The sequence below is a fragment of the Cetorhinus maximus genome, chromosome 17, assembly GCF_964194155.1.
Source record: "Cetorhinus maximus chromosome 17, sCetMax3.hap1.1, whole genome shotgun sequence".
NCBI lineage: Eukaryota > Metazoa > Chordata > Chondrichthyes > Lamniformes > Cetorhinidae > Cetorhinus > Cetorhinus maximus.
This window is the reverse complement of record NC_135895.1, coordinates 23,556,714-23,572,717: the sequence shown is the minus strand read 5'-3', so window position 1 is coordinate 23,572,717 and position 16,004 is coordinate 23,556,714. Positions and strand designations below refer to the sequence as shown.

General features: G+C 39.3%; 1 protein-coding gene across 3 annotated transcripts in view; it reads right to left on the bottom strand.

Annotated features, from left to right (window-relative positions):
- The window catches only part of snx7 (sorting nexin 7), an 82,260-nt gene that overhangs the window by 27,434 nt on the left and 38,822 nt on the right, over window positions 1-16,004 (bottom strand). For all 3 annotated transcript variants that reach the window (XM_078560837.1, XM_078560836.1, XM_078560838.1), the window contains 4 exons: window positions 7,260-7,458; window positions 4,016-4,215; window positions 1,046-1,132; window positions 701-805 (listed from right to left, as the gene is read on the bottom strand). In XM_078560837.1, the coding sequence (XP_078416963.1) occupies window positions 701-805; window positions 1,046-1,132; window positions 4,016-4,215; window positions 7,260-7,458 (591 nt within the window). The remainder of the gene's footprint in view (window positions 1-700; window positions 806-1,045; window positions 1,133-4,015; window positions 4,216-7,259; window positions 7,459-16,004) is intronic.

The window sequence follows — 16,004 nt, the reverse complement described above, 5'->3', positions numbered from 1 at the left end:
ACATATGCCACAGTAAGCGTAATGGCAAATCAGGGAGGCAGTGCAGCAAATGGCTTCCTCTCTTTGCATTAATGAAGCAGATTGATGTGGCAAGACCTGAGCCAAGAATTCTGAATTTCAAATCCTTTCAATAAACTGAATTTGATCACTTAGTATTTGACCACGTTCATATTCAGTTGCGGTATTCAGCTTTTCAGAAACATTCTACTACACTACATGTTTATACAGTTATATTATTTTTAGCAGATTACTTTAGTAATTCAAGCTACTTAAAAATTCTCGGATTAAACAACAGAGGGAAGGAAGGATTGTACCTAGTTTTGCTTGTTTGCTGATGATGGAAAGGGAACAAAAAGGCCCAGTTTATGGGGCTATGCTCCAAAACCCAAGGGCACCTGAAATACCCAGTACTCTGTTGGGTGAAATGACGGACACGCTGGGAGCTCCCTTAACCAGGTATCAGGCTCCTTTCACATGCTAATGAGGGTCCCAAAACTCACTGAAGGACTTCTTTCCAAAATTGGTCAGAAACTGAGCACAATGTGCCCTGGCAATGCTCTGCTAATTTTAGTAATGTTTGAATTGTGAAAGAAAAATTGTACATTCTGACAAAAACAGCCAGTCTCTGATGGAAACAGAATGCCATTGCCTCAAAGTAAAGCAAATGGAATTCAGGTTGACTGCAGTACTTATTACTTACCTCCTCAATTTCACTATCAATCTTCTGCTGCTTCTGTTGTTTCATTTCCACTGTGTTTTTACCCAAGAAGGCACCAAATGTAAAGCTTAGATCCGAGTGCTCCAACTGATAACAGTGGATATAACACATTTTAATCAAAAGATAGGACACAATGTGAAAATATAATTTTTGCACAAATTTAGGTTCATCAATTAAGTATCCAATAGGCAGAATATTTTTAACAGTTAAATACTCATACAATTTCAAACCTTAAATTCAGTTATTCTAATTAGAATTACATTAGCTTAAATTACTGGTTTTCAGATCTAAGAAAACATAACAGAAAAAATCATATTTTATACTCACCATTTCTCTATCAGCTTTCTTATTAGTTAAAGCATCAACTCGTGAATCATAATTTGCCTGAATGAGGTCTCTTCTCTTCAATACGGACTAAGGAAAAAAGTGTTAGTCATTACATTATAACTATACTTAAAATGTACTATTCTGAATACAGTAAATATTTAACTAGGTTCAGTAACATGTGGAGTACACATTTATGGTTCATAGTTTCATCCCACTCCTCAACATTTTGAGCTATTTTAAGAAACTAAACACTGGAGTAACTGCCAATACACGTTGTATATTAATTACTTTTGGAGTTGAAAGCTTAATGCCTTCTGTTACATCAATTAAAATGAACAAGATTACATGGTAAATAAATGAGCACAATAATGTTTAATGATTGTAATTTCATGCATATCAAGCGTTAAGTTGCTCAATATGATGTAAAATGAGAATTTTCAGAAAGTGGGAATTTTTAAAATTCATTCATGGGATGTGGAAGTTGCTGGCTAGGTCTGCATTTATTGCCCATCCCTAATTGCCCTTGAGAAGGTGGTGGTGAGCTGTCTTCTTGAACCGCTGCAGTCCATGTGGTGTAGGTACACCCACAGTGCTGTTAGGGAGGGAGTTCTAGGATTTTGACCCAGCGGCAGTGAAAGAACAGCAATATATTTCTAAGTCAGGATGACGTGTGGCTTGGAGGGGAACTTCCAGGTGTGGTGTTCCCAAGCATATCTGCTGCCGTTGCCCTTGTAGATGGTAATGGTCGTGGGTTTGGAAAGTGCTAAGGAGCCTTGGTGAGGTCCTGAAGTGCATCGTGTAGATGGTACACACTGCTGCCATGGTGCGTCGGTGGCGAGGGGAATCAATGTTTATGAATGGGATGCCAATCAAGCAGACTGCTTTGCCCTGGATGATGTTGAGCTTCTTGAGTGTTGTTGAAGCTGCACTCATCTAGGGAAGGGGAGAGCTTTACATCACACTCCTGACTTGTAGATGGTGGACAGGCTTTGGGGAGTCAGGAGATGAGTTACTTGGCGTAGGATTCCTAGCCTCTGACCTGCTCTTTTAACCACATTATTTATATGGCCAGGTCCAGTTCAGTTTGTCAACGGTAACCCCCAGGATGTTGATAGTGCGGGATTCAACGATGGCTATCCCACTGAATATTAAGGGACGATGGCTAGATTCTCTCTTGTTGGAGATGGTCATTGCCTGGCACTTATGTGGCGCGAATGTTACTTGCCACTTGTCAGTCTCAGACTGGATATTGTCCAGGTCTTGCTGCATTTGGACAGGGACTGCTTCAGCATCTGAGGAGTCATGAATGGTGCTGAACATTGTGCAATCATCAGCGAACATCCTCACTTCTGACCTTGTGATGGAAGGAAGGTCATTGATGAAGCAGCTGAACATGGTTGGGCCTAGGACACTACCCTGAGGATCTCCTGCAGCGAAGTCCTGGAACTGAGATGATTGACCTCCAACTATGTGCTAGGTAGGACTCCAACCATCAGAGAGTTTGTCCCAATTCCCATAGACTCCAGTTTTGCTAGGGCTCCTTGATGCCACACTTGGTCAAATGCTGCCTTGATGTCAAGGGCAGTCACTCTGACCTCACCAAAATGATATATATGGTGTAATTTTCCAGACATACAGTTCAATAGGCTACATCATGCATTGAAGAAAATGTTTATGAAATTATGGAGTATTAGATTTTAAACTTGCACCTCACAGATATACAGGATGGAGCTCAGATATACAGACACAAATAGGTGGGGGAAGAGAGTTCATAACCAAAGATCTGCATAGAGCTGGACTCCAAATATGGCACATTAGTACAACAGTTAACAAAGCCTAAAAGCAACAAATGCTTGATGGTAGTGTGCATAAGGTCAATCACTGACCAATGTTTTGAACCTCCCTGAAACACAAAATAACACATTACAACGGTTTTCCTCATTATCGTAAGTGCAATACTGTTGTATTGCTCAGTTGTTTAGATAAATGCACCTGAACATTTTTTTTATTTCTACATTTTCAATGGGGAATTAGGATTTGTACATTTCTAATCACAAAATCAAATGACAAATACTCAAACTATTTTATTAAGTTAGCTCAATAACATTTAAATTTTATGAGTACTGTTTACTTAAAAAGAAATTTAAATTAACATATCAATCCGTGCAGTTCTAAAAAAAAAATAGGACTCTTGTGTTGCATCTTATAAAATGATTTTTCCATAACGTTTCTGCAATAGGTGTTATAGGATTTAAAATTCAAATAAGTAACAATCCCAATATTTGGTTAAATTAATTTTATGGCAAAAATATTTGAATGATTATAATTACCAATACAATAAACTTTACTTAAAAAAAAACATCCTAAGTATAGATCATTTGTAGCTCATCCCATTGAAAGGAGCTAACATGCAACTGGCAGAAATAAATTCAGTCATTAACCCTATTGTGGGCGTACCATCATCACAAGGACTGCAGCTGTTGAAGATGGTAGTCAATTATCATTTTGTCAAGGAAACTAGGGATGGGTAAGAAACATGGCTTTTCCAGCATCACCCATATCCCAAGAACAGAAAAAAACTGTTACTGTATTAAACCTAAACATTACAGCATATTGATTCGATTTTCTGTTTGATAATTTTTTAAAAATTCATTCATGGGATGTGGGCTTCCCTGGCTGGGCCAGAATTTATTGCCCATCCCTAGCTGCCCTTGAGAATGACTTAATAAACTGACACATTTTCTTATACAATGCACAGGTGCAGAATTTGGAAGGAAATTAATATCAAACAGAACGTGGTATTTTGTTTTGCAACAAATATCAACAGTTGTTCATTCTAAAATACTACACATGCTTCATCTACAGCCTTGGATTAGCACAAATATATCCACTGAAAATAAGCTGAATTTCGATTTGGCCACACTTAACCTATTCATTTTGTGACCCCGCGATTGAAATAAAAATACCTACCTTCAGAGTTTCTGAACATAGAACATATTCATGCAAGGCAGGAAGCAAATCCTCTGTGAGGCCCATTGTAAGTCCTTCAATGGCCTTGCAGCAGTTTTCAATTGAACTAGCTACTCCTTTCAAAGGTTCAGCCAACTCTTGTTCAGATTCAGACCACTGAGTATAAATGGGACCGAATTCCTTCGTCTCAGCCAAGTGTTCTTTATCCCAAAAAATCAGAAAATAGTTCAGTGTTTTCTGCTTATCAGCCTCAAAAAACAGATCAAAGAATCACAAACAAGAATTGAAATGCACATACCCAAAAATATACATACCTAACTGGATAGATTATTATTGACCATAGGAGGAGAAAATTAGGATGGGATTTCCCAATATTGCCAGAAATGGGCTATGCTAAATCAGGACTGAATATAAGAATATTAGTTTTATTAACCTCTTCCCTATCCCACCCCCACATTTGTTTTTCTGCGTAAGGTTTGTTTAAAAAAACTTGCACTTTCATTCTAAAAGATAATCAACATTTGATTATAAAGCCAACTTTTCCTTCAAAGGGCATCTGTTTAATTTCAAACTTGTTTAAGCAGTTTTAAATTAGTGGAACAATTGTGAAAGCCACTGGATTTCTTCTGAATTTGGAAGGCACAATAGGAATGAGACACAGAAACAAGTGGATGATAGTAATTTTATTGATTTTCTGGATCAGAATGGTACACTAACTCCCTACTCTGGACTTCTTGGGATCAAGACATTTCTGGATTTTGAAATTTTGTGGATTTCAGAATATTGTTGGAATGTCTAACCGCCAGAGTGTGACCAAATATAAATATGTACCCTAAGACATAAAACAGTGACAAAACATTATAAAGCAGTAGTAAAAATTGTTTTATTTATCCAAATACTATATTTTCCATGATTCCAAAGTACTGCGCTCCTTAACTTTAGAAAACACACTTATCAGCGAGTTCCAAGTGGGCCCAGGATATTTGCGTGCCGATTTGGTGCAAGCAGAGGTCAGCAAGTGTAACTCAGTGACTGACTGAGTGTGGAAAAAACAGGGAGGTCATGCAGCTCAGCTGGGAAGTTGAGTGACAGCTTCAAACTTTGCTGCTTCTGCTCCTGTGTGCTTGCAAGACAGTCTCCTTACACTGGGCTAATCGCAGGAACTGGCAACTAGACAACAGTGTGAGGGGTGACAGGGGCTTGTGCGTGTGTGTGCACGAGAGAGAGCATGCGCGAGAATGTGAGAGTGCATGTGTGCGTGCATGCAAGCGAGAGAGACACACACATACAAGGGGAAAGTAACAGGAGCTGATTACAAAACATCTCTGCCATACTCAAAAACATCCTTGACAGCATCCTTCTCAATCTCCACTTCTCCTCCTGCATGGATATGTTAGAGGCACTTGAGAAAGGCCATTAAAATAGTGCTTAAGTAAGCTCTGGAGATTTACCACTAACAACCAGTAGAGCCATAATGTTAACTATGTTGTAGCGCCAGTGGCCAGTCTTGGAATTGCATGTGGGCTCAAAAAAATTCCAGATGTGTTTCCAGATTTCGGCGGTTTTGAAAGGTTACATTATATCACATGTTTTTTGACACTACAGATGGACTGTGCTACGCACAACATTAATATCAGGTCTCCAGCAGCTTTGCCTGCTGAGACTTGGTGTGGTGTTTTCAATGTTTATTATTATATTCTAACACCAATGATGGATTTGCAATTTTTGCTCAAGATGTTTTTAATCTCGTCACAAAATTTTCCCCCCATATGAATATGAAAGATTGCTTTTTGTCCTTTTGCTTCTTAGAGTGGACTTGTATTCTTTACTGAAACTATCATGGTAGCACTGCCCATGAAGAATCTTTTTCACCATGACTAGCACCTGAACAGGCCTCACTGCAATGTCCGAGGTCAGCATTAAATACCTTATAGACATCTGCTCTGGCCTAGCTCAATCATTAATCTATTCAGCAACACACACACACAAAAACAAAAAAAAAAATCGGCAATTAATTCAACTATTATTTTCAACTATAAAATTGCCATGCCTTGATTTTTTGATAATTTTCTCCTTAGCTGTTAAAAGTAATTTCTGGGTACGGTAGTTCCATGGAATCAGGGTGAAAATTTAAATTCCCATGGCTGATCAATCTATCCATCCATCCATTCTCACTCACATACATATTCTGTACCAGAATTAAAGCTCTCTAATTCCTTCCTTCATGCTGATCATGTAACTTGGGCCATAACTGCATTCTGGATATCATAGCAAAGTAAAAACTAAACTTCAAAAGGTATTTAAACATTTCAATTAAGATTAAGAGGTTAACAAACCCTTTCAGCAATTTGCATAATAGGTCTGATATTGCACTGAATTTACTCTGTTACACCCATGCAGTAAGAGGCGAGCTCTATTCTCTCCTTCAGCAAATTCATAACATGTTCATAAACGGAGAGAAAAGTGCACATTTAACAAAGGTTAAATGACTTACAAAAAAAAAGCATTGTTCATTTAGCTAATGAAATAGTACTTCTTGCTAACCAATCATATTGTATTAGCTAGTTGCTTGGAGAGATTTATGACTTCAATCATTTGACTCTAAACGTAGGCTACATAGTGCAACATGGCTTCAAAAGAAGAAACGGTATTTAATGTAGCTCTTCTGAAAATATGTTACTGCCTTTATTTCAACAAATACTTGGGCAGCAAAAAATCTCAGCAGCATGAACACTTATGTACACTTCATTCCCCTCTGTGAAGGTAATTATTACTGTTCTAGGATCCAATATGCCACATATATTTTTCAAAAAAAGCTTTATCAATTTTATCTGTGAATGGCCCAAACTAATACATCAAATAATGTCACACACAAACAATGCAGTTACATTGTTTCATCTGAATTGAGCCAACTAGCCACTTACTTAAAAGGATGGAATTGTTTTCAACACTGCTGCTGGAAGCGACTAGTGAAATTGGCAAGAAAGGTCCAATGCATGCACGCATGCAGCAAGGTTGGTGAAGGACATGTCAGAGAACTATTTGCAGTGGGTCTAATCAAGGCCAAATTACTCACGGGCAAATACACAAATGTACGAATTTGTTGTTGGCATTGCATAAGCATAAGTTGTAAGTAGTCACTTCACTCACATTAAAAATCAAGCTGGAAAGTGTTAGCAAATAAACTTTTATGATGCATGATTATTTAAGCTGCAATAAAAGACTAACTAATTGCACTACTGACCTCTTAGTTCCTTTAAAATCCTTTGGCTGATTTTATCCAATGTTCCCATTTTTTGACGGAAAATGTCCACGTAGTCACCCATGGCTGTGAATTCGTCGGGTCGATTCTTAACACTTCTAACTGTGCTAGCAACAGCCCTGACTGTTTCACCCATTTTACTGATGAATCCTGGACCAAGTTTCTTGTGAGATGCAAAATCCTGCATTAATATTTTAAAAAAAGGTAAGTGAATAACCCAAAAAGAAAATAATTATATTGCATACCAATTATACCCAAAAAGAAATTCCAAAATAGTAACGCAATAGATGAAATAGGACCATATGAACAGTAGTAGGTCATTCAGCCCCTCAAGCCATTCAATTTGATTATGGCTAATCTATATTTTAACCTATCTGCCTTAGTTCCGTAACCTTTAATAGTTTTACCTCACAAAAATCTTCTAATCTCAGTTTTGAAACGATAAATCTACCTAGCCTCAACAGCTTTTTTGGGAGAATTCCAGATTTCCGCTACCCTGTGTGAAGAAGTGCTCCCGACACCACTGATGAATGGCCTAGCTCTAATTTTAAGGTTAGCCACCTTTTTCTGGATGGCTCCATCACAGCAATTAGGATAGACAGATTGATAGGTAGATAGAATCAACTCTGTTAATCATCTTAGTTTATAAGTAACAAAGTGAATCACAAGACCTAGTTACAGCCTTAGCCTCCCTTACAATACTTTCAGCATACCAAAATTTACTGACGATCTGGACCACAAGATGCAAAAGTAAATTTAGTTGAGACATGTTAGGTGATAGATTTGAGAGAGACTAAAGAAGAGGCTATATGCACTAAGTAGTAAAGCTTTGAAAGGAGTAGAGCAAAGTCTTGGTGTTGAGATTGTCAAGGGACTATCAGGTTTTTCCTAATATTACTGTGGGATACTTTAAAGCAGGCTTATATTTCTGTGCGTACATGTGTGTGCGTGTGTGCGCATGGTTCTGTTTGTGGGGGTAATTTAATTAAACTAGAGATGATTAGATTGCAAGTTTTAAATTATCAAAGGTGTTAGGTGTAAAACAGGCATTTGAAATGGAGATGAGTAAGGGGGGAGATCTCAGCAGATATGGTGTGAATGAAATTTGCATTCTTAGATGAGTGGAGAAGGGTTTGATTTTCAAAGGGACATGGAAAATGTTTACAATTGGCAAGATAAATAAGGCAAAGTAATTATGTTTATTTTTCCCAAAAGTGCTGGCCAAAATGATAACTTGGACGATTTTTATATTCTGGGAAAAGTAACTTCTAAAGACAAGTTAAAACAATGGGATTTACATATCAAAAGGGGAGAAATATACTTAAAGAAGGATGGAAGGATGAGAGAGGTGTGGTCGTGTGAGATCTTGAAAGGTGACTGCATGAAACAGACTTGGTGAAAAAGCCTCTAGCCACCCTGCAGAAGTTTGCTGTTCCAGTAACCAAAGTTGTGTTAAAAGCCTTTGGAAGTCCATTGTCCAGTGGGTGCTTGTAGTAATATTGCTGGATGACTTTGAAAATTTGGAAACTATTTGGACTGCTGCCTTAAAGGGGGTGTGTAGTTGGGAGTCTGGTTAAGTAGAAATTTTGGGAACTGTTATAACTGTGTAACTGTAATATTGTGTGTGTTTAAGTTTGCTCTTCTTTTGTTAATAAATGTTATAATTTAATCTTTAAAATCTCTAAAGATGGTAATGGACTCATTGCTTCTGACCTCAGTGCACAAATCTTCTCGTAATAAATAAAAATTGCAAATTCGTTGTGATATAAAGAAATAAGGAGGGAGAAGATTAAATATGAGAGTAAACTAGCCAGTAATATAAAAGAAGATTGCAAGAGTTTTTTTTAGATATATAAAGGGTAAGAGAGAGGCAAAAGTGGACATTGGGCCGCTGGAAAATGACGCTGGAGAAGTAGTAGTGGGGAACAAAGAAATGGCAGAGGAACTGAATAGACACTTTGCGTCAGTCTTCACGGTGGAAGACATGAGTAACATCCCGAAAGTTCAAGAGAGTCGGGGGGCAGAGATGAGTATGGTGGCCATTACCAAGGAGAAGGTGCTAGGAAAACTGAAAGGTCTGAAGGTGGATAAATCACCTGGGCCAGATGGATTACACCCCAGAGTTCTGAAGGAGATAGCTGAAGAGATAGTGGAGACATTAGTGGTGATCTTTCAGGAATCACTGGAGTCAGGGAGGGTCCCAGAGGACTGGAAAATCGCTAATGTAACCCCCCTGTTTAAGAAGGGAGTGAGGCAAAAGACGGGAAATTACAGGCCGATTAGCCTGACCTCAGTCGTTGGTAAGATTTTAGAGTCCATTATTAAGGATGAGATTTCAGAATACTTGGAAGTGCATGGTAAAATAGGGCAAAGTCAGCACGGTTTCATCAAGGGGAGGTCATGCCTGACAAATCTGTTAGAATTCTTTGAGGAGGTAACGAGTAGGTTAGACAAAGGAGAGCCAATGGATGTTATCTACTTGGACTTCCAGAAGGCCTTTGACAAGGTGCTGCACAGGAAGCTCAGTAAGAGCCCATGGTGTTAGAGGCAAGGTACTAGCATAGATAGAAGATTGGCTGTCTGGCAGGAGGCAGAGAGCGGGGATAAGGGAGTCCTGCTCAGGATGGCGGCCGGTGACTAGTGGAGTTCCGCAGGGGTCAGTGTTGGAACCACAACTTTTCACTTTATACATTAATGATCTGGATGAAGGAACTGAGGGCATCCTGGCTACATTTGCAGATGATACAAAGATAGGTGGAGGGACAGGTAGTATTGAGGAGGCGGGGAGGCTGCAGAAGGATTTGGACAGGTTAGGAGAATGGGCAAAGAAGTGGCAGATGGAATACAATGTGGGGAAGTGTGAGATCATGCACTTTGGTAGGAAGAATAGATGCATAGACGATTTTCTAAATGGAGAGAGAATTCAGAAATCTGGAGTGCAAAGGGACTTGGGAGTCCTAGTCCAGGATTCTCTTAAGGTTAACTTGCAGGTTGAGTCGGTAGTTAGGAAGGCAAATGCAATGTTGGCATTTATTTCGAGAGGACTAGAATATAAAAGCAGGGATGTGCTGCTGAGGCTTTATAAGGCTCTGGTCAGGCCACATTTAGAATATTGTGAGCAATTTTGGGCCCCATATCTCAGGGAGGATGTGCTGGCCCTGGAGAGGGTCCAGAGGAGGTTCACGAGAACGATCCCAGGAATGAAAGGCTTAACATATGAGAAACGTTTGAGGAATCTGGGTCTATACTCGATGGAGTTTAGAAGGATGAGGGCAGATCTGATTGAAACTTACAGAATACTGAAAGGCCTGGATAGAGTGGACGTGGGGAAGATGTTTCCATTAGTAGGAGAGACTAGGACCCGAAGGCACAGCCTCAGAGTAGAGGGAAGAACTTTTAGAACAGAGATGAGGAGAAACTTCTTTAGCCAGAGAGTGGTGAATCTATGGAATTCATTGCCACAGAAGGCTGTGGAGGCCAGGTCATTGAGTGTATTTAAGACCGAGATAAATAGGTTCTTGATTGGTAAGGGGATCAAAGGTTACGGGGAGAAGGCGGGAGAATGGGGTTGAGAAACTTATCAGCCATGATTGAATGGCGGAGCAGACTCGATGGGCTGAATGGCCTAATTTCTGCTCCTATGTCTTATGGTCTTATAGCGTGGCTAAGTTTCCCTTGCGGATTTGGTCAGCCTAGCAAATACCACCTGCCATATCATAAGATGATACACAAATCATTGGAAGTGGGAAAACGTTCATAAAGCTGTATGAAAAAATAACTGTATATAGATCCAAGGAAATAATACTCCACAAATTGTTAATTAGGTTGAATTGGAATACTTCATCCAGTTTTGGACATCTTACTTTAGGAAAGATATTTAAAGGCTATGGAGATCATACAGAAGAGAGCAGAATCAGGGATGGAAGGTTTAGCAATGAGGGGCTAGTAACACTGGGGCTATTTTTACTAGAGCAAAGATGGTTAGGAGGAGATCTGACAGGTGCTAAAAATTGAGATTTTGGTGCAATAAACTAGGAAAACCTATTCCCACTGGCTGTTAGGTCAGTAACTAGGAAGCATAAATTGATGATCATTACCAAAAGGTTGACAGGAAAGGTCAATATATGTATTTAGAGTGTTATTAGGGGCATGTAATGTTCCAGACAGTGGTGGAAGCAGGATTCTTAATAGCTTTTAAATCAAATAAATATTAAAAAAGAGAAACTTAAAAGCATACTGAGGAAGATATGGTTCTGTGACTGAGTTCTTTGAGATTGGCTAAATGTAGCTCTTTCGGGGCAAAAGAGACCCTTTCTGTGCTGTAAAATCTCACTATTCACAAAACAGAAATGAGAAAGCTGTAGTGTCTCAGAATCACTGATTTTAAGAGCTATGTGAGCTGCTGCATAGCTTTCATTAATATTCTTTTTAACTGTAACAAACCAGAGTGTGGGAGCAATTGTCTCATCACACTTATCAGCATACGTTTCAAAAGATACTCAATTTCACCTTTTTCTCCCCTTTTCCTGGAGGTTGCTGCATTTTGGCATGAATCCAGAAATGTTTTTACTAAGGAACTTGGGTGAGGTTTTAATCATTTCTATTCAGAACTTACCACCATTAGTCCTAAGTGTGGTAACTGTGTGTGGACAACCAATATGTAATGTCACAACTACAGTATGGAATCGCAGGTTCCCATTCTAAGTTTTTGACTTCTGGGAAACTGTAGAGAAGTGCTCATGGTCAAGCTATAGCCTACTATATCCAGCCAAGAGCAGCATAGTTAGTGGCACGCAAATAGATCAAGGAGGCATGTGGCTAGGAAACAACCTCAAGGAAAAATGTAAGGTGGGGTGCACTGGACATGCCCATACCCAAATACAACAAACATTCATGTTAGAAACACACTGGTTGCCCTTGTCATGGTTCATCATGTTCTTCTATTGCTTTCTACATCAATGTTTGCTTGATAGAATGAATAAACTTAATGTTTACTACAGGTTTGGATTTTGCAGGACTTCCATCCACATAGATGTAGGATCGAAGTCCCCTCTAATGGATTTCCACTAATGGATTTCCATTGTGTGGAACTGGTGGGCAGCAAGAGGTTAATTCGGACATTTAGTGAAAACACAGTGACTCATCAAAAGGGTTTGGATATTGAACTAACACGATCAAGAAATCTAATTACCCAATACAATGGCACAAAGGACATATCATCAATACAATACACTCAAGAAATTATTCAACCACCACAGACAATAGTACAGGAACAGGGTCATTCAAACCCTCATTAACTTTGGTGCCAGGTGCTGTTGCTGTGCCACTTCAAACAGGAGAATTTCTCATTGTCATGAAGAGATATTAATGTGTATAATGTTACTAGAAACTAGGTGTCTAGGTGTGTGTCTATGTCTCTCTTAATTGGATTAAAGCCAGCTAGTTTGGGTGCTTTGAGATGTTAATTGGGTGAACAGTAAGGTAAAGTGTTCATTTGCATTTGTTAAATAAACCATTCAAGGCTGCGGGTAAAATCTTGCACCTAGCTAGAAGAAGCCAAACAATGTGTTTATTTTTTCAGTTTATTAATAAAATTGATGCTATGAAAGGGGTTTTATTGTTAGAAGAATTGAAGTTCAAAAGACCTAGTGATACCAATGGAAAATTTACATTCAAAGGGAAAGCTAGGTATATAAAGAAAAGAGTTTATATGTATAAGGTTGAGGCATTTAAGACCTAACCAACCTGTATGCCTCCAACCAGCTTGCAAAGGAACCTCATTTGGAATTTGTAAGGTCTGCCTGGTGCCTATTTAAAGTCTATGGGTTACTGTTGCCTTAGTGGAGGTTTACCTGGGGTGATTAATTTGGGGATTTGTTATAAAGTTGTTATAGTAATAACTTGTAGCCATGTGTGTGTGTTCAATTTATTGTTACATTAATAAATGTTTAATTCAGTTTTATATAAAACCACAAAACTCAGTGGTCTTATTCCTACTGAATTCAAAATCTGCACTTCGAAATTACAAATTGCAAAAATGGATTATGACAATTGTTTCAAGTTTCCATCTGGGATTTGAACAACTCAGCCTTTACCATCGGCTGGGTCATAATATCATACAAAGAGAACTGATAATATTCATCTGGATACATCTCCCATGGAAAACCCTGTATTGTTTCGACCAGCAGGAGCTGATGACATTTGTCTGGACTTTGCGTGGAATCAACTAATGGACATTGGAGAACAGAAAATATGTTTAGACATGTCTGAGCTAAATTATTATAAAAGCAGAGCAGATCTGAGCATCTGGACTGCAGTCAAGGATGGGGGGGTCAGGAAGGGTCAACCTGGCTCGCTGACCTACAGTTCTCACCAGAAAGACCAGCTATGTAAAGGATTTTAAGTGTTTTCAGCCATATCATGGTGATACTGGCTTGAAGGTTTTGGGCTGCAATCAGAAGGGTCGAGTTTGGTCATCTTGACTCAGGCCTACAGTCAACAACGGACAGACCAGCCGTGTTGGGGGTTGTAAGTTTCAGCCAAATTGTAGTGATATTGGTCTGAGGGTTTTGTGAAGGTTTGGGGTGAAAACTTGGCGTTTTATTTGCCAGTACCTTGTAACTTGTTTCAGCCATATCTTGATGATATTGGTTTGAGGGATTTTTCTTCCGGTTTCAGGACAGGACATGGTGCTTTGCCTGCGTTTTTGTAAGTTTTAACCGAGTTGTGGTGACTTTGCGTCGGGTACAGAAATAGGTGGTTTTAAATTTTGGGTTTTGTACTGTGGGGTTATGGGTGATTCCATAGTGAATTATCACAAGAAACTTGTCTCGCTGGTCATTCTGTTCAAGCCATACACTTGGGAATCTGGTGTCACGAACTTGTGTGGAGGGAAAAGGGGAACCCCTACACATGTCACCATGTTCCTCTATTGCCTTCTACATCAATGTTTGCTTGATAGAATGAATAAGCTTAATGTTTACTACAGGTTTAGATTTTGTAGGACTTTCATCCACGTGATCCGAACTTATATGTTTAGGTCTCTGGCTGTTTCATCCTTTCCGTATCCTTTCCCAGAAGTGTTAGGGTTATCTACATTGCCCATTTTAAAATTGCTTGTTCTAAAGTGCTCACTGCTCATCTCAGGGTCCAAATCGGGGTTGCAAATAGGCAATTTTGTTTCTTTTTGGTGGTTGAGAAAAGTGCTTTATCACCAGATCCACATAGTTATTCACCAGATCAGATACTTATGAAAATGACAGCATGTTATCTATTGTAATCTAATACAAATTCAAAATTTATTGGGCATATTCTAGTAAATTTTCCTATTCCTTTCGTTAAGCATTCAACATAGAACAGAGAAATTCTTATATTGGCAAAACAAATGGCAGAAAATTGCATGACCTTTACATTTAATAATTGTAGACCACTAGTGCTCGAATTAAACAAAAATCTGCATTTTTCATTTCTTTAAGTGGCTTGCTAATCAACTTTAATTCAAAGGTGAGATCATATAATGCTCTTAATTTTGTTACTACTATGTTTCAAATCCATTATTCCATTTACATGACCTCGCACCAATTTAAAAAACCTCTTGAGCCAACATGTAACAGAAAAAGGCAGGAAAGCAAGTCAGGAGCAGCACCAGAAATCCTTGAAAATGAGGTGCCAAGATGGTGAAGCTACAACATAGGGCTACATACTAAAGAGAAGTAGCATGCGATAGACAGAACTAAGCAATCCCGCAACCACCAGATCCGAGCAAAGATCTGTAGTCTTACCACATCTAGCTGTAAATAGTGGCAAACTATTAAACAACTAACCTGAGGTGGAGGCTCCACAAATATCCCCATCCTCATTGAAGGGGGGCCCAGTACATTAGTGCAAAAGACAAGGATGGAACATTCACAACCATCTTCAGTGAGAAGTGCTGAGTAGACGATCCATCTCAGCCTCCTCCTGAGGTCCGCAGAATTAGAAATGCTAGTTTTCACCCAATTCACTCCACAAGATATCAAGAAATGGCTGAAGGCACTGGAAACTGTAAAGGCTATAGGCCCTTACCACATCCCAGTCGTAGTACTTAAGGCTTGTGCTCTAGAACTAGCCACGCCCCTAGCCTAGCTGCTCTAGTACAGCTAACGCACTAGCATCTACCCAACAATGTGGAAAATTGCTCAGATATGTCCTGTCCACAAAAAGCAGGACAAATCCAATCCAGTTAATTAGCACTCCATCAGGTTATTCTCGATCATCAGCAAAGAGATAAAAGGCATCATTGGCAGTGGTATCAAGCGACATTTACTCAGCAATAATCTGATCATCAATGCTCAATTTAGGTTCCGCCAGGACCATTCAGCTCTAGAACTCATTACACCCTTGGTTCAAAAGCAGACAAAAGAGCTGAATTAAAGAGTTGGGATGATAGTGACTGCTCTTGACATCAATGAAGCATTTGACCAAGTGTGGCATCAAGGAGCCCTAATAAAATTGAAGTCAGTAGGAAATCCAGGGGAGGGTGGAGGGGAGGAGACTCTTCACTGGTTGCAGCTATACCAACACAAAGAAAGCTGTGGTTGTTGGAGGCCAATCATCTCAGCCTCAGGACATCACTGTAGGAGTTTCTCAGGGTAGTGTCAAAGGCTGCTTCTGCAATGGCCTTCTCTCCATCATAAGGTCAAATGTGGGGGCACTCACTGATGATTACAATGTTGAGCATCATTCGTG